This window comes from Mus caroli, chromosome 12 (assembly GCF_900094665.2).
Source record: "Mus caroli chromosome 12, CAROLI_EIJ_v1.1, whole genome shotgun sequence".
In the NCBI taxonomy this organism is placed as follows: domain Eukaryota; kingdom Metazoa; phylum Chordata; class Mammalia; order Rodentia; family Muridae; genus Mus; species Mus caroli.
This window is the reverse complement of record NC_034581.1, coordinates 67,493,982-67,513,720: the sequence shown is the minus strand read 5'-3', so window position 1 is coordinate 67,513,720 and position 19,739 is coordinate 67,493,982. Positions and strand designations below refer to the sequence as shown.

Sequence of the window (19,739 nt, the reverse complement as noted above, 5' to 3'; positions counted from 1 at the left end):
TCCTTTCTCTGTGATAACTCCAGCCTGTGTCAAGTTGACACAAAAGTAGCCAGAACAAGGACCAATTGCACAGGCTGTACCTATAGCACTGTTTCATAGGGATTTCTGTCACAAAATACCAGAGACAATTTATTAATTAAAAAAAAGTGACTTCCAAACAATATGGATTATTGTTATTGTTCTTTATTGACTCCCAGAACTTGACCCCACTGCTGAAGATACTATGTTTCCAACATGGGACTTGAAGAAATTGAGGTGGATCTGACCTAGAAGTCTCCCCATTGAAGACTGATTCTCTTAGTATTCACAGATACTATTAGAGCTGCAAGAGAGAAAAGCAATTAATAGTCCTTCCTAACTGTAAAGCCTATGAACCCCAACAATGGAGTGTTTATCACTCTCTGCTTTATTCCCTAGAGACAGAGCCTCTCACTGAACCTAAAGCTTGATATTTCAGTTAAGTGACTGGCCATCAAGTTTCTGGGACCTGCCTATCCCTGCCTCTCATGCACAACTTTTTTGTGGGTACTGGGAATTCAAATTCAGATCCTTATGCTTGCCCAACAAATGCACTTACTATAGCAACCTTCTCCTTAGCCCTTTAAAAATAATCTCTATCTCTGTCTCTGTCTCTAGCTCTACCCAGTCTCTCTATATATCATCTGTAGCTATAGCTATAGGTACCTGTATCTATGTCTATCTATACATCTATATCTGCCTATCATATCTCTCTACATATGTATATATATTAGGCTGCTATGGGAAAAGAAATTCATATACTTTCAAATTTGGGGGGTTGTAAAAAATCAAAATAGAATTTATAAAATTTAACAAAATATAATAAAACATGTGATATGCGGACAAGCTGGTTCTCAGAGCAAAATATATATTTAAAAATAAACATTAGAAAGTGAAAAATATTATCAAAAATTTATTCTTAAAAATTGAAGAATAAAATTTACACATTAGATATTAGTAAACAGAAAGCAAAAAAATTAGTGACATTAAGAGGTTGAATTTATGAATCTGATCAAAAGCTAACATACCTTAAAAATCAATAAAATTTCAACAATTTAAATAACCTTTCTCTGGTGGAACAGAAGAGACAGAAGATAGGTGTTTATCTTACAGAAGATCATTTTAAATGTAGAAGATTTTTTTTAGAATATTGATAGAATACTATATAAGACTTTTAAAACTAAATGTGATGTTAGAAGGATATTTCTGTAAGACAATTTGAATTGTAAATAGGCTGACAAATAAAAGAAAAACATAAGTATATAGTTTCCTCTAACAGCTTTTGCTATCTTTTTCCCTTAGTCTTCTGCCAGCATACATACCCAGACTCAGAGTCTCATGTGAACTTATCAAAGCTTTCGAGATTGCATCAAGACTGCTCATCAAAAGCTGACTGTTTTTGTTTTTGTTTTTTTTTTAAGACAGGGTTTTTCTGTTCACCGCTGGCTGTCCAAAAACTTTCTCTGTAGATCAGGCTGGCCTTGAACTTAGATATGCTTGCCTCTGCCTCCCAAGTGCTGGGATTAAAGGCATGCAGCACCATGTTCTGCTGCTACTGATATTTTTGACTAGATAAATTCTTTGTTGTGGATAGAGGCCAGAATCATCCTACTTCTAAGTTAATGACAATCAAAAATATCTGCATACATTCTTAGATGCTTTCTGACAGCAAAGTAAAGCTCTTTAAACAATTTCAAACTACAAAAAAAAAAAAAACTATTTGGAGAATTATCACAGCAAACCTGTTAGATTACAAAAACAAGAATAGGAAAAATACTTATACAATCAGTTTTAAGAATGATCATAGCTATAAAAATCCCAAATAATTAGCAAAGTAAATATAGTAGAATAACATTAATAACATAATAACTGTCAACACCTGTGAGACATGCAGTGGAATTTGAAAATTAGAAAAACCTGTTAATATGATTCATCACATTTACCAGTTAGTAAAACATTTTAGCATCCAACCCCTTGCAACTGGAATTATAGACCACATGATCTGTCATGTGGGCATGTGTGCCACCAAGTACATCCTGGTAATTTAACCCAGGCTATTCCTAACTCCTGAACAATCTTCTATGTAGGTGTGTGATGTTTGCCATGAGTGGTGTGTGCCTTGACATATGTGGAGATCAGAGGTTGGCCTTCAGGAATCAGTTTTGCCTTCCTCCCTGTGGGTGGGTTCCAGGGATCAAATTCAAGTTATCAGGCTTGGCAACCAGTGCCTTTATCTGCTGAGCCATCTCTCTGGCCCCCAAGAAAATTTTTTAAAGAACCAAGGACTGCCAGCTATTGAAAACTCATTCACCTTTTTCTTAAAAAGTAAAATATATTTCTTTGAGGCATTCTTCTACATAATTGTGCTAGAAAATTTGCTACTTAAAAGTGTACTTAAAAGCTCAATGATCTTTAGCAGACAGGTTGCATAACTATCATAACTTCTGGATTCCAGAATACTTGCATCACCTCATTTATTTTGAAAATAACATAGAAATCAGGTCATTGATAAAGAGCACATTAATACTCATTTGATTGTGAATATGGATAAGTTAGAATTTTTAAAGTTTACCTTAAATGAAAAATTACTACCACAGATAATTACCATACTTATCAAAAACATCAAATTACTTAAGAATCCTTTTTTGCTTCTCAGTATAGTTGCCTTTATGTTTCCTTTGTAAATATTTCAGTTAATGTATGTAGTTGTAGGTATTGATAATGCTGGTGATTATGGGAATGAAATGCTAATATAATTAGAGATTTCAGTGTAGCTATAATACAAGATTATTATTTTATATTGTCAAACGAATGTTTAATTTTTTCCAGATACTTAATGACTCTGGTATGGATGGTAATTCAGAATCTTCACATATTCCAGCTGTTAAAAGTTCACAAGGTTTTATGCAATTCAGGTAATTTTTAAAATATAAAAAATACCCAAAGTGTTGGGATAAAGCTCGGCGCTAGTGTATTTGTCTGCTTTCAGTCTCTAGCACTGTTCCCCCAAAGAAAAGAAGCATTTTCATCTCTGTGGTAATTTGTAAATATTGACTCTGAAGTAATAAAAATTATATTTGTTGCATTTTAGATTGAATCAACCAAATTACAATCAACGGATTGAAAAAGAACATATAGGTATTTACTGTTTATATTTTTCTAAATAATAAATTATATCGGTTTTTATACTAAGTAAATTATTTGGATTTTTAAATTCTCACTAATGGAAGTACATATGTGGTTTAATAATACATTTTCATCAGAAAAGAAAATAAATACATTTCCTTATAGAAAATTTGGAAAGCAAAGAAAAAATATAAAAGAAACAAAATGTAACTAACCAGATATAACTGAAATAATGCAGTCTATTGCATAGTCTCTTAGTTTCTTAATGCATGTGTACATTTTGTTCTCTATCCTCATTTGAATTATACAGTATAAGTAATTTAATCCCATTTTCCAATTTGACTACATACAGTCATTACAAATAAAAAAATGACATGAGGCTATTTTTCATATCATTAATTTTATTTGCAATGACTATATAGTATTCCATTGAATCAATATAGTAGATTTCAGCTATTTTCTTACATTTAATATCTTTTTGTTTCCATTTCTGGAACTATACATAATGCTTTTATATTTTCTTATATTAATTTTGCTGCCTTGACTATTTTCCTTAACTGAACATCATAGAAAAGTCATAGTATATATGTATGAGTTTATTTTCAGAAGATCAACATACATTGGAACTGTGGCAAACAATGGGACATACTTTTCTAACTGTATGTAGATATGTATGCATGGATGTGTAGTTACATAAGCACACACACATGTATATCATACACATAGATGTATATTGGTAACCTATTAATGAGTCACATTATACCCTGGGTCATGCTGTATGAAAGTCATCACCTTTTGACTGTTTGAAGTTTTAAAGTGAATCATTTGGAAACCATATAATTTTGTAAGTTGGGGCTCGGTGGTTAAGACTGGCTCATCAGTTCTAGAGGACTCAAGTTCAGTTTGCAGAACCCACAACGACAACTTAACAACTTTGTAAGTCAACTACCAGGGGACCTGTTACTCTCTTCTGTCTTTCTCAGGCTGGCACACATATAGCATACATTCCCATAGATACATATACATGAGTAAAAATATATCTCTAAAAATATTTGTAGATATATACATTTTCAGTATAGTTATAGTCTATCAGCCTATTTTTCTCACTTCTCATATATGGATCAACTGAAATAACATGTGTATACTATATAGCTGAACACTCTCTTTGCTTTCTTCTAAGAGGAAAAAAATGCCTTTCCTGTGCACCTGATCTACTCCAGCTGTTTATAATCCTCTTCATAAGCTAAGCTGATTGTATTAAGCAAGGAGGAATAGCTAATCTCCTAGAACAATGTACCCTTGACATAGAGATGTTGGGAAATACATGTAACTGGCATGGTCCTACTTGTACTGAACATGTGTAATGAGGCTTCATGCTCAAGAAGACATGTAATTATTTTAGAAAAAAAAAGACTTTCAACAATCTCTAAACCTATAAGTTGAGGAAATAAGTATATGATAAAAAAAATAATAGGTGTGATTTAATGCAAGAGGCAAAGTGTATAAAGCTTTCAGGAAATGGATGTATAACTTCAAGAGAGGCATTTTTGATTTTTAAAGATTTATTTTATTTACCTTATGATTTATTTTTAATTATGTGTGTGTGTGTGTGTGTGTGTGTGTCAGAGTGTGGGCATGTGAACAAGAGTGCAGGTGCTAATAGAGGCCAAAAGAAGGTGTTAGATCACTTGGCGCTAGAGTTACAGGCAGTTGTGAGCTGCCTTGAGTGTGTGCTACAAACCAAATTTATGTCCTCTGCAAGAGTAATAGCTGCATATGTAGCAGAGGATGGCCTTATCTGGCATCAGTGTGAGGGAAGGACCTTGGTCCTATAAAGGCTTGATGCCCCAGTGTAGGGGAATGCCAGGGTGGTGAGGCAAGAGTGGGAGGGCACCCTCATAGAAGAAAGGGGGAGGGAGAGATGGGATAGGGAGTTTGCGGAGGAGAAATCAGGAAGGGGGATAACACTTGAAATGTAAATAAATAAAATAACGAATAAAAATTTTTTAAAAAGTAGTAGTCACTCTTAACCGGTTGAGTCATCTCTCCAGCTCCCAAGGTAAGATTTCTTTTTTAAAAAACTTTTTATTTATTTATTTACACTCCAGATTTTATTTTCTGCCCCCACCTCCAACTGTTCACAAGGATATCCCCACCTCCCCCGCCCATCCCCCACCTCTACCCAACCAGACCTTTAAACTCCCTGGGGCCTCCAGTCTCTTGAGGGTTGGGCTCATCTTCTCTGACTGAACCCAGACCTGGCAGTCCTCTGCTATATATGTGTTGGGGCTTCATATCAGCTGGTGTATGCTGACTGGTTGGTGGTCCAGTGTTTGAGAGATCTCTGTCCAGGTTAATTGAGACTGCTGGTCCTCCTACAGGATTGCCCTTCTCCTCAGCTTCTTCCAGCTTTTCCCTAATTCAACCACAGGGGTCAGCAGCTTTTGTCCATTGGTTGGGTGCAAACATCTACATCTGGTTCTTTCATCGGCTTGTTGGGTCTTTCAGAGGGCAGTCATGATAGGTCCCTTTTTGTGAGCTCTCCATATCCTCAGTAACAGAGTCAGACCTTGGGACTCCCCCTTGAGCTGGATCCCACTTTGGGCCTGTCGCTGAACCTTCTAGGTAAAGATTTCTTAAAAGCCCAATTAATAAAAATTGATGATTGTTGCCCCTTCTTAGAATTGGGAACAAAACACCCATGGAAGGAGTTACAGAGACAAAGTTTGGAGCTGAGACAAAAGGATGGACCATCTAGAGACTGCCATATCCACGGATCCATCCCTTAATCAGCCTCCAAACGCTGATACCTTTGCATACACTAGCAAGATTGTGCTGATAGGACCCTGATATAGTCTCTAGTGAGACTATGCCGGGGCCTAGCAAACACAGAAGTGGATGCTCACAGTCAGCTATTGGGTGGATCACAGGGCTCCCAATGGAGGAACTAGAGAAAGTACCCAAGGAGCTAAAGGGAACTGCAACCCTATAGGTGGAACAACATGAACTAACCAGTACCCCGGAGCTCTTGACTCTAGCTGCATATGTATCAAAAGATGACCTAATCGGCCATCACTGGAAAGAGAGGCCCATTGGACACACAAACTTTATATGCCCCAGTACAGGGGAACGCCAGGGCTAAAAAGTGGGAATGGGTGGGTAGGGGAGTGGGGGGGAGGTTATGGGGGACTTTTGGGATAACATTGGAAATGTAAATGAGGAAAATACCTAATTAAAAAAAATACAATGCAAAAAAATTGATGATTGACTATATTAAAATAAAGAAATGTTGTTTATCCAGAGATACAAAGAAAAAATGCTGTAGAGATAGCTCAGAGGTTTAAGAGCACTTATTCTTGCAGAGGATCTGGGTTTGGTTCCTGTCTTAGTCAGGGTTTCTGCTCCTGCACAAACATCATGACCAAGAAGCAAGTTGGGGAAGAAAGGGTTTATTTAGTTTACACTTCCACACTGCTGTTCATCATCAAAGGAAGTCAGGACTGGAACTCAAGTAGGTCAGGAAGCAGGAGCTGATGCAGAGGCCATGGAGGGATGTCACTTACTAGCTTGCATCCCCTGGCTTGGTCAGCCTGCTCTCTTATAGAACCCAAGACTACCAGCCCACAGATGGTCCCACCCACAAGGGGCCTTTCCCCCTTGATCACTAATTGGGAAAATGCCTTACAGCTGGATCTCATGGAGGCATTTCCCCAACTGAAGCTCCTTTCTCTGTGATAACTCCAGCCTGTGTCAAGTTGACACACAAAACCAGTCAGTACAGTTCCCAACACCTACATGGCTACTAACAACCACTTTTAACTCCAGTTTCAAAGGATCTAATACCCTTTCCTGGACTCTGTGTGCACTGCACACATTAAGTGGACAGACTTACATGCAGGCAAAACACATGTAAAATGAATATCTAGAAAAGGATACAATAAAAAGAAGAAAATGAATCACAAAGCCAAAGAATATATGTGTATGTAATATATAAAATTGTCCAAAGAGTAATGCAGACAACTCAGAATATTTCATAATAGAGGTTTGGCAGGTGGCCTAGTAGGTAAAGCACTAGGTCTGCAAGTGTGAAGACCTCTGTTCAGATCTCTAAAATTCACTTAAAACCTGGCACGGCAGTGTGTGTAATTTTAGAGATGCCATAGTGAGATGGATGGTGGTGACAGGACAATCCCTGGAAATTTGTAGGCCAGCTAGCCTGTCACAGGTAGCTGCAAACAAGATGAAAGGCAGTGACTGACAGTCAGTACTAGCCTCTGACTTCTACATGTGTACACTTACAGTCACGCACACACAAATATGCACGCATACACACAGAAAGATTAATAATTTAAAACTTGAAATGTAAGAATATGTGAACTGACATTTCGAAAGAAACTTTTCTGGCAGATAAACATGAAATGATGCTTAGAAGATTATGAAAATGGAAAGCTACAGTAAGATACTGTTACACATCTGCTAAATTAGTGATAAAATGTCTACTAGTATTAATATTTATGAGAGTGTTGACCAATAGGGGCTCTCATAAGCTAGTGATATAAACTGTAAATAATAAATACTATATATTAGCATTAATAAATAGTATTGTGATATAGTGATATAATGAATCAACCTTAACTTAGAGCTAATTTACTGAGATTTTACTATTTTTACAATGGTTAGTTATCTCAGCCAAAATTGGTACAGCCATTATAGAAAAGTTTGGCACCTGATATTGGGAGATAAACATACTCTGTGTCTCAGTATTCCACCTTAGGTAGATACCTAGAGAAATACAAATAAACATGGAATATTATATCATTCCCAATGCCCATCTGTTGTAGAATGCCTGGATATGTGGAATATTTATACCGGTAATGAGAAAACTGTCTATATATAGCGATATGGAGGAATCACACAAACATATACTAAACAGAAAGGGAGACATAAAATGTAATATATAATTTTAGCATGACATTTTAAAGCAGAAAAGAAAGGTATTTAGGTAATAAAACATACTAGGGAATTGTTATCACGGAAGTCAGGATAGGGATTACCTTTAAAAAGAGGATATGGGAAATGGGACCTTTTGGAGTGTTCAAGATGTTTCTTTACCTGGGTCATGGTTAAACTGTTAACTATTATATTTTGTGCTCTTACATGTATTTATTAGGTAAAACTGTATGAACTTGCCATTTTTGTAAATAGATATTTACAAAATGTTTTATACAGTTGAAGTAAATTACTTAACTTCATAATGAGATCACACAAATGAAATAAATTAATGAATTTGTTAAATCCCATATAACAAATAGATGCTGAATGTGGAGATAAAGAGACAGTAAGACAAGTAAGAGAATCAAAATGTAGTACACAGGTAAGTCTAATGTTAGATTTTTAGTTTCAAAGCAGAACATCCTAATTTAAAAAATACTTAGTGTTCACTTAAATTTTAGACTTATTACAATAAAGATTACTTATGTAAGATGTTATTAGGTTGAAACTTAGGTTATAGGAAGTTAGAAATGTTTTTCAGATTAAAAAAAGAGTCTAAAAAGTTTTGTATGAACAAATGTCAGCAGTTGTCACTCGTAAGTGATGATACACATTAAGATCAAAACCAACCCATAATTAAAAAAAATAAATTTGTTTGGCAAGATTTAATGATTGTTAGGGCAATTCAAGACCAGTGGATATGAAAGTATCTTGATAATAGTTTTGTTTAGTGGAAAACTTTAATGATGACAGATGCAAACTAAGCTATCAAGGGTTAAAACGAGAAGTGACTAATTGACTAAGTAGTATTATACTATAAAGGAAATACAGGTAATGAGCACATTATAACTCTTTTACACAGACCCAAATTGTTTCTGTAATAGGATTTGATATAATCATACATGAAGTATCTCTCTCTCTCTCTCTCTCTCTCTCTCTCTCATACATGAAATCTCTCTCTCTCTCTCTCTCTCTCTCTCTCTCTCTCTCTCTCTCTCTGTGTGTGTGTGTGGTATGTGCATTGAGTGTGTGTATAGAAAATAGAAATAAGATAAATGAAAAGTTAGTATTCAGGCTCTCAATCTTTAGAACTAAACTAGTATAAAAATTATAATGGCAAAAAATTTTAAAGACAAAGTAGGGGAAAAAATGGTTACTAGGACAAGGGGTTGTGGACCTATTTAGAAGTAGTTATTTGGAGATACTCCTCCATTCATTATCAGGATACTAGGAGTCCAGTCCAATAGCAAACACCAAACATGAATCAGTTATTCTTATCTGTGAAGTGATAACAGAATAATATGGTGCATTCTACCTTATGCAGTATATGTGTGTTCTTTTTAAGTAACAGTCATTGTTAAAATTTTTCTGTTACTTTCCATTTACAGGCCCTACACATAGAACACTTTGAAAAGTCCATAGAAAATAATAGTGTTGAAGAGGAAAGAGATGAGAATTTTCCTCAAACTCCTGAAACTCCTTCATTTCTAAGAACTCCTGAAGCGCTGAAGACACCTGAATCTATGGAGAAAATGCAGTTCCCTAAAAGCCCCTTCTTTGAAATGTATGATTTTTATTAATAATTCTAATTTATTTATATATTGAGCTATATAAGTAATTTATAGTAATAATTACTAAAGATTCTACTCCCTGTTTTTTGTTTGTTTGCTTGTTTGTTTGTCTTTCTGATGGTTGAGGTTTGTTATTAAAGTGAAGATGATAAAGAGCCTGAGTTTCCAGTGAGACAATATGGAGGCTTAAGATTTTTTTTTGTCCTCCATTTCTTATTTATTCATTAAATCAATGGCCAGTAAGTACCTCCTGTATACTAGGTATTATGCTCCATGCTGTATCTATCTAATGTTCTATTTTGCCCTTTTTTAATTAGATATTTTCTTTATTTACATTTCAAATGTTATCCCCTTTCCTAGTTTCCCCTCCCCCCTCCCCCTGCTCCCCAACCCACCCACTCCCATTCCTGGTCCTGGCATTCTTCTATACTGGGGCATAGGAGGCTTAAGATTTTACAAAGGATAAAAGATGTGGAAAAATTAAAGTCAAGGTTAATAAATAAAGTCACATATAGTAGTTATAGACTACTGATGGAGTAATGTTTCAGCAGTCAGTTTCCATATATGTAGTGTCTGAAGCAGGTTTCCCATTTTCTTAAAACTAAATGTCTCCAATATGAATATACAACATTTAAAAACACTGATTTAGGGTTTGTAGCCAAGAAAGTAGTGCTGCATTGAACCTTTGGGTTCCGTCCAGTCTGTTCTTTAACACCAAGCCCTAAGTTCTTCTAAGACATAAATCAGATTTTGCCTCATCAGATATCTCTAACCTGTGTTCTACTCCTGTATTTTAAATTGGTAGTAAAATTTTATGTTTGAATGTCATGCATTTGACTCAAGAAAAAAGTATTCAACACCCAAGATACAATTTGCAAAACACAAAAAAATCAAGAAGAGGGAAGACCAATGGGTGGATACTGCATTCCCCCTTAGAATAGGGAACAAAATACCCATGAAAGGAGTTACAGAGACAAAGTTTGGAGCTAATACGAAAGGATGGACTATCCAGAGACTACCCCACCCAGGGATCCATCCCATAATCAGCCACCAAACCCAGACACTATTGCACAATGCCAGCAAGATTTTGCTGAAAGGACCCTGATATAGCTGTCTCGCGTAAGGCTTTGCCAGTACCTGGCAAATACAGAAATGGATGCTCACAGACATCTATAGGATGGAACACAGGACTCCCAATGGAGAAGCTTGAGAAAGTACCCAAGGAGCTGAAAGGGTCTGCAGCTCTATAGATGGAACAACAATATGAACTAACCAGTACCCCCAGAGCTCGTATCTCTAGCTGCATATGTAGCAGAAGATGCCCTAATCAGCCATCACTGGGAAGAGAGGCCCCTTGGTATTGCAAACTTTATATGCCCCAATACAGGGGAACGCCAGTGCCAAGAAGCAGGAGTGGGTGGGTAGGGGAGCAGGGCAGAGGGAGGGTATAGGGAACTTTCAGGATAGCATTTGAAATGTATATAAAGAAAATATCTAATAAGAAGAAAGAGGAAAGAAAGAAAGAAAGAAAGAAAGAAAGAAAGAAAGAAAGAAAGAAAGAAAGAAAGAAAGAAAAAGGAAGGAAGAAAGGAAGGAAGGAAGGAAGGAAGGAAGGAAGGAAGGAAGGAAGGAAGGAAGGAAGGAAGAAAAAAGTATTCAAGATAGAACTTATCATCAGATCCTAAAATTGAATGAATGTTGATCATTCTCTGGATGAACATAATCTGTAAAAGTATATTATTCATTTATGATTATAGGAATAGCTGTGGCAGTATTTTCAGGCTGACATATTAATATACATGTTTGTCTATGGTTTGGTGGGGCTAGGAAATGAATCTAAGGTCTCACTCAGGCTCAGTGCACACTCTGGCCTAAGCTACAGTCCATCCATAGAAAACAAAAACAAAAGCAAAAAACCACTTTATAGAGCCCTGTGTACAAGCAGCTGTTGGACACTTTATGCTGTGATTTTTATATAAATATCAACTTTATGAATCATTGCTACACTATAATTTTTATCTTATAGGTGACAAAACAGAATCATGGGTAATTCAAACAGTCAGTGTTAAAGTTGAATTGGTTGGTTGGTTGGTTGGTTGGCTGGTTGGTTGTTTTCTTTCCAAGGCAGGGTTTCTTTGTGTAGCCCTGGTTGTCTTGAAACTCACTCTGCTGACTACTCTGGCTCTATATTATATACTGTCTTGTCTTCTTATTCCAGATCATTTATAGTTTGTCTTTTCTTAATACTCTGTAATGTCTGACCTCATTAAAACATGTCTTATGATGAGTTTTCAAGGTCTTGAGAGCTGGTATTTTCAGTGTGAATTGCTGCATCTGAATTTCAGTGTCACTTGCTATTCTTTTAAGCAAATTTCTTAATATTGGTAAACTTCAAAAGTATTTGCTGTAAATGAAAATGATATTAACAGTGCTTTGTTTTGATGGACTAAGGAGAGAAATAAATTGCACTTATGTAAGTACCTAGAATAGTGCCTGACAACATATTCTTAGTAAGTACTCACAATTATTATCCCCAAATTTGTATTTATATTGTTCACCCAAATGTCCTTTCCTCATAACCTTGTCACCTGAAAACCTACCTTTGCAAATTCCAACCGGTATGCCGTTGCTTCTGGTGCTTCCCAGTCTGCCTTGTTTAGTAACAACAATTATAAACATTTATAACATTTTGATGATTTTTAAATCTTTGTGTAACAGAACTAAAAATGCAACATCTGAAGGACATAAACAAAAGGATTCTCCTGGATTTTCATTTCTTATGAGTTACACCTCTAGATCACCTGGACTAAATTTATTTGATTCTTCTGTATCTGATTCAGAAATCTCATCGGATCAGGTAAAGTGAGAACCAAATTTTTATTTCTAAAAATTGTACATTGGAGCTTTAGGCAATTTTAGTTTTTCAGTACCAAATTTTCTTGGGACAGACTATTAACGGGAAATTTTGAAAAAAAAAAAAAAAACTATGGATGTGACTCACTGGTATAGTGCTCGACTAGTGTCCTTGAGGCATGGTTCCCACCTCCAATGTGGAAAAACATTTCTGAGTATTGATAATATAACAGAGTTTCCTATGACCATCTTACTTTTAACTTTACATGACCAAGATTCATATTTTTTATTAAAAGAAAAGAAAATTTTGATACCAGAGAGATGATTCAGCAGCTAGGATCATTTGCTGCCTTTCAGAGGCCCTGAGTTTAGTTTCTAACACCTAGGTCATGTGATCCTTCAGTTCCACGGTATCCAACAGCATTCTAGCCTCCAACCTCCAAGAGCATCTACACACACACACATAAAAATCTTAAGAGAAAATCTTGCCTGGGATATGGCTCACTCACATAGAGGTAGAGTGCTTGCCTACCTTTCATGAGAGCCTGAGCTTGATTTCCAGCACCCAAATCAAATCAAATTAAAGTTTTTATTTAAAAAAAATCCAAGACCAAAACCCTTAAGGTAGGGATGATCTAAATTGTGGTTAAAGATAGATTAAAATGAATTTGGTTATATAAATGTGTTTCACGTTTTCAATATAAAAATAAACTACGTATTTTTACTTAATTCATAATGTTATCAAGTTATATTAGTATTTTCAGCTATATGTATGTACATGGTAATACTTTCATTAGTTAATTTGAAAATTTCTGAGGAATTTCCACTGATGTTTCTACTTTTCAGTGATGCAAATCATTATAACTTGTTTACTTCTTAGTTAAGCAATTAAACCCAATATTAAGTTATATGTTAGTGGGATTGTGCAATAAATTATAGTATTTAAAACTAGGCACAGAATCCTATTCAATACTCAGAAATGTAGAGTGCATGGAGATTGGTGAAAATAATTCAATTCCTTCTCTGCAAAATAGAAATAATGATAGTGGCTGCCATAGGTTATAAATAATAAATGAGTTTGTACACATAAAGCATTTCAGAAGTATCACTTACTAATGCTATATAGTACAATATAATCTTGTTATTGTTCATTACAATTCTTTACCTAGGAATTTTGTGTGGCTTAAGTTTTTATTATATTACATTGGAAAAATTATGAATTTATTGATAAAAGATATGGTACTATACATTTTATATTATTTAATGTGTTTAGCTTTTGTTGTTATTTACACATTTATTTTATAAGCAAGTAATTTCTAAAAGGAATGTGCTAGACTTGAAAAAGAACTAAAAGAATTCAATTCTCTTTTACAAGAGTAACATGAACTTAGATATGAATAACTTTGGCAGGAAGCACATACATTTTGAATAAAGAAAACTAGAACCACTGAAAATTATTAAAATCCTAAATACATGAAGTATTTACATAGGAAGAAAATATGAAGGTAGCTTTCTTTCCAATGCAATTTGTAAATGTAATATAATTTTAATCTAATTGAAGTTCTGAAAAATTAGGCAGGCAGTGGTGGCACAAGCTTTTAATCCCAGCACATGGAAGGCAGACGTAGGCAGATGTTCGTCACAGTGAGCCCAGCCTGGGCTACACTGTGAGTTCCAGGATAGCCAAAGCTACACAGAGAAATCTATCTCAAAAAATCAAACACAGATCCTGGAAGATTGTTTATTTTAGTCCTTGTTTTATTCTGTTTTGTTTTAGTGAGTTGGGGAAGGAGACTACTCTATTAAGAAATTTCGTAGGACAAAAATGATTATTCAAAAAAATGCTCAAATGTAATAGGATGAAATCCTAAACAAGGATTTAACCAGAAGAAAATAATACAGAAGAAATTGAATAAGAAAGCATTAAAAATAAACAGCATAAATTATGAACTTCTTAATAAGTTAATTAATGTTAGTGAGTTAAATACTCCACTAAAAGGCAGAGATTGGCCAATTGGGTAAGAAAGAAAGACCCAAATATAAGCTAACCCATATTTCATTATAACGCTAATGATAGGTTGAAAGTTAAAGACGTAAAATTATATTTCATGAAAATTCTAAGAAGGCCACAGTGGCTATATTATCACTTGGGGGTACCCTTCAGGATAAAGACGCTGTTAGAAATGAGAGATAATGTATAAAAATTAAAAGTTCAACTCATAAGAAAGATATGACACAAATTGGTTCATGTTTAGCAACAGCTTTTAAATGTGTAACATAGAGCTATGTATTGAGCTCAGTGGTGGAATGTTTGCCTAGTATTCACAGGGTCTTGGGTTCAATTCCAAGGAATAAAGCAAATGAGCTAATTAATTAAATTTGCAGGAGAGGAAAAATAGAGATGGAGGTTTTATACTCTCTTTTTTCAACAGTTGGTAAAATTAAACAACACAAGAAACATGCCCTGTAAGATCTGAATGATACAGTCCATCTCTTTGGTCAAATTGACCATATCCAACAACTGCAAGTGATTTTCAAGTGTTAATGGTATAATTACAAGATAGGCCATCTCTCTCTCTCTCTCTCTCTCTCTCCCTCCCCCCCTTTCCCCCCCCTCCTTTTTTTTTTTTTTTTTTTGAGATAGGGTTGTAACTCTGGCTATCCTGGAACTTGTGTAGACTAGGCTGGTCTTGAACTCAAAGATCTGCTTGCCTCTGCTCTCCAAGTGCTAGGATTAAAGGCATACACCACCACTACACAACTCACTAGTGAATCTTAATGAATACAAAAGTATTAGAATCAGAATGTGGGGCTGGAGAGATGGCTCAGAGGTTAAGAGCACTGACTGCTCTTCCAGAGGTCCTGAGTTCAGTTCCCAGCAACCTCATGGTGGCTCACAACCATCTGTAATGGGATCTGATGCCCTCTTCTGGTGTGTCTGAAGACAGCTACTGTGTACTCATATAAATAAAAGCAAATAAATAAATCATTTTAAAAAAAGAATCAAAATGTGTTCTCTGACAACAATACAATTCAATTAAAAGTTAATAAAATATCTAGGGAAATCCTAAACATTTAGGCTGTGAGTCAAGGGAATAGTCATGAGAGAAATCAGAAAAGATTTTGAAATTGCTTATTATGAAAATTCAGCTTATCAAAACTGAAGAAAGATAACACAGCTAGAGCAAAGGTGATAGTTAGATATTTAGTTAATAAGATAAATAATTAATAGAAAAGAATGCTCTAAAATTAATGACCTTGACTTCTTTATGAAAAGAATAACAAAGCAACTCCAGAGTAAATGAAGAAGTAATAAAGACTAGAAATCACTGAATTGGAAAAACAACAAAGAAAATGAACAAAGCCAAAGTTGATTCTTCAAAAATAATTGACCAACTCCTAGCTAGATGACCTAACTCTACTAGAAATTAAGAGGACATAATTATAAATTCTAAATGTTATAAAGTAGATTGGTGAAAGACACTCATTCTACACATTTAAACAGTGTGGGTAAAATGAGTCAACACTAGTGCAAGCCTGGGACCCACAAGGTGGTTGGAAAGAACCACCCCACAAGTTGTTCTCTGACCTCCACACGCATACCATGGCACATTTACACTTGTACATACTCTCACAGTAATAACTGATTTCATAAAACTGTATCAATTAAAGTGTAATCAGAATGGTATGAGAAAGGTACAAGGATTGGTCAAATAATCAGTGATATAGGCTAGAAAGTCTTGAAAGGAAAGAACTTAGAATGTGATAATTTGGGACTATTAATTGTAAGAATAAATTAGGAACTTACATGTTATACCAATAAAACTTAATAGATAAATTAAAAAACATTAACCATAAAATGTTCGTAAGAAATGTAAATGGATGATTCTCTAAGTGTAAATATATCGTATATTGCTAAAATCAAGTTAATAGGCTTTATTTTATTTATTTATGTATTTATTGCAGTGCTGGAAATTCAACCCTAGACCTCAGGAATACTATAGACAAGCACTCTACCACTGAGTCACACCCTCCAGATCAATCCTTGGTTTAATATAAGTAAATGACAAATTTATTCATCTAATGTTAGAGATTGAACCAAGATCCTCATGTATGCTAAACAAGGATTCTACCACTGAGTTACATCCTGATCCCCAAAAAAGATTTTTTTTAAAGTCTTGTAATATGCTATATAGAAAGTTACTGTTATGTCTACCCTAATATTATATGCTAAAACTACAGGCTCTAGTATCAAATATAATGCTACATAAACTATTCTTTTGATTTCACAAATAATATTTAATGGAAATTATTTTCCAGTTTAATGAACATTACTCTGCAGTAAATCTAAATCCTTCTTCATCACAACAAGGAATTGGTGAGTGTTTTGAAGTTTTCTACATGTAAAACATGTTAACTTTCCTACATGGTAAGGAAAGTTTGTTTGAAAGAAAGGTAGACTGGTTTACTTCTAATTGATTTTGGGGGGGTTACTCAGCTTATTTATTTAATAACATTTGCTTGTAGACCCTGTTAACTCAGTAGACAACAGTACTGCAGTCATATCACACAGAGAAAGTAGTAACTGCTCTCTCTGTTCTCCTTTCCTTTCCTCCTGCCATCTTTCTTCTTCATCTTTTCAGTACTTGGCCATCTTTCACAACTCTGCCAACACTTGTTTTCTTCAATATTACTGATTTCTCAATTGTCAAATGTTATGGGTATCTTATATTTGTTACCATATTTAGTCCTTTTTAATAATTTAACATTAACTATTCCCATTCTTTTGGAAATTGTTTTATCTTGGTGCATACTTTTTATTGGGTAGCCTTACTTCTTTTATTCTTTGGTTAGTTAATTCAGTCAATATTTGTATATGTGTATGTATTTCATTTGTTACCAGCTACTGCTTTTGTCTTTGGTGATAGAACAGTGGCAAGAATTCAGAATTCTCATAGGACTTATATTCTGTTGGAAGAGACAGAAGATAGACAAACAAATGCATATAATATTAGCTATGTATATGATATTAATATACTAAATAGTTTATGGACTTGAAGAGGTAGTAAGAGTCATATTATAATTTATATATATATATATATATATATAAAGTATATATATATATATATACAATTTACTGGCTTTTCACTGAATATACCATGCATGTTATTATGTAAGACATTTCCAGTCTTTGCCTAGAATACTTTTCCAGTACCCACCATGTACATCTCCTCATGTCTGTGCTCAAATGTCTTTCACTGATGTGTTCCCTAATGCCCTGTAGCACAGCACCATTAGCTATGTATATGATATTAATATACTAAATAGTTTATGGACTTGATTATATATAATCAAGTTTATATATATACTTTATATAGTTTATATATATACTTTGTAGAAGGATGTGAAGTAAGAGATAAAAGCGTGTACAGTGTCTTTTGTCTCATTAAGAACTTGTCAGTTACCTAAATAAGATTTCTTTTGCTACTTCATCCACATTGAACATGTCCTGCTGCTATGGACAAGACACATGGAGCATGCATGTTACCTTGACACACAAAAGCTACACTTTCAGTTTCCCATCAATCATTTATTCCATTTTAGTCATGCCCATATGCTAATTCATAGCTTCTCTAATTCAGGTGTATTCTTACACAGCACAGTTAGCAGGGACAACATTCGACATTTACCCCTAATCCTATGTTTTCTAAGAAAATAGTATTATGAGAAGAGAAACTCTTAAGTCTTCATTCCATTTGGTCTGGCTCAGTCCTGGCTTGAGTTAACCTTTAAATACTGAGAAGGGAAATAAACCAGAATAAGAAGACTAGGAAATACTTGGTTTAGGAAGATGGGTGCTGTGCTACAGGGCATTAGGGAACACATCAGTGAAAGACATTTGAGCACAGACATGAGGAGATGTACATGGTGGGTACTGGAAAAGTATTCTAGGCAAAGACTGGAAATGTCTTACATAATAACATGCATGGTATATTCAGTGAAAAGCCAGTAAATTGTATGATTTAAATGGAGAGCAAGGAGAATAATGCAAAAAAAATTAAGTCCGAAGTGTGAGGAGGAAGAAATCATGTTTGTTTGACCCTTTGACCATTAAAATCTTTGGATTTTTTTTTTCCTAAAGGAAGTAGGAAAAGAGAGTTGTGAGCAAATGACTAAAATTAGCTGACAGGTTTGCTTTGTTTTTTTGTTTGTTTTTAAAGATTCTGTGGATTGCTATATGGAGAACACACTGTATAAAAAGGGTAAATGCAGAAATATGATTAGCATGCTGTTAAAATGATTTAAGTGGAAACTGATAGCTGTGAAACCTTTTCTAAACTCTAGGCTTGTGTTTCTGATTGATAGTGATAAGCTCTTCATATCTAAGATACATTTCTGACATTAAAACTCAGTCTGTCTGAAATAAATGTTATTCTTTTTTTGATATCTCTGATGGTTATCTCCATTATTCTGCTTGTCAAGATTCAGAGTATCAGCAATAATTTTAACTTCTCTCTGTTGTTATAATTAAATTCAACTAGGCATAAAGCTTTATCAGTTTTTAGAAATACTTCTTTTTCTATTTCTAGTGATATTATTGTTTTTCCAACTTATAGCCATTCACATGGGATATTGTAATGACATCCTAATTGATGTTTTTGTCTTCTTGGCTTACCTATAAATCACATCTTCACCTTCTTTAAGCATAATGCTGACTATCATCTGCCACTGTCAAACACTTAAGTGGCTTTCATTGACTGTCACTTACTATCTTCTTACTTTTCTAACTTAACATCAATATAAGCAATTTAAAAGCAAAATTACCCATCTTTGGTCAGACTGAAGAGTTCAGCATATCTCAAGCATGTTCAGACTTTTCTACCTGCTTGTTTCTTGCAGCCTCCGAATTCCATCTTTATCTTTGAAGAGTAGCTTCTCTTCCATAGAACCCTTATATCCACCCTTTACCTTCCATTCCCAAATACTCTCTCCACTTTTCTGAACCTCTTCTAAAAAAATAATGTTTATATTCTACATAATAGCATTAAGTATTTATGTATTGCCCGCGCTTTTTGTGTTCCCCTGGTAAGAACACGCTCAGGGCAACCGGAATCTTCTGCAGCACAAACTTTATTGCTTACCCCATCAGGAGCCAGTGGAGAAGAGAGCCAGAGAGAG

At 34.7% G+C, this 19,739-nt stretch overlaps 1 protein-coding gene across 1 annotated transcript in view; it reads left to right on the top strand.

The window, feature by feature from the left end:
- Positions 1–19,739, top strand: part of C12H14orf39 (chromosome 12 C14orf39 homolog) — a 36,272-nt gene that overhangs the window by 14,900 nt on the left and 1,633 nt on the right. Inside the window, exons 11-16 of the mRNA XM_021179190.1 lie at positions 2,848–2,933; positions 3,110–3,156; positions 8,457–8,518; positions 9,525–9,700; positions 12,426–12,564; positions 16,881–16,938. Coding sequence (XP_021034849.1) covers positions 2,848–2,933; positions 3,110–3,156; positions 8,457–8,518; positions 9,525–9,700; positions 12,426–12,564; positions 16,881–16,938 — 568 coding nt within the window. The remainder of the gene's footprint in view (positions 1–2,847; positions 2,934–3,109; positions 3,157–8,456; positions 8,519–9,524; positions 9,701–12,425; positions 12,565–16,880; positions 16,939–19,739) is intronic.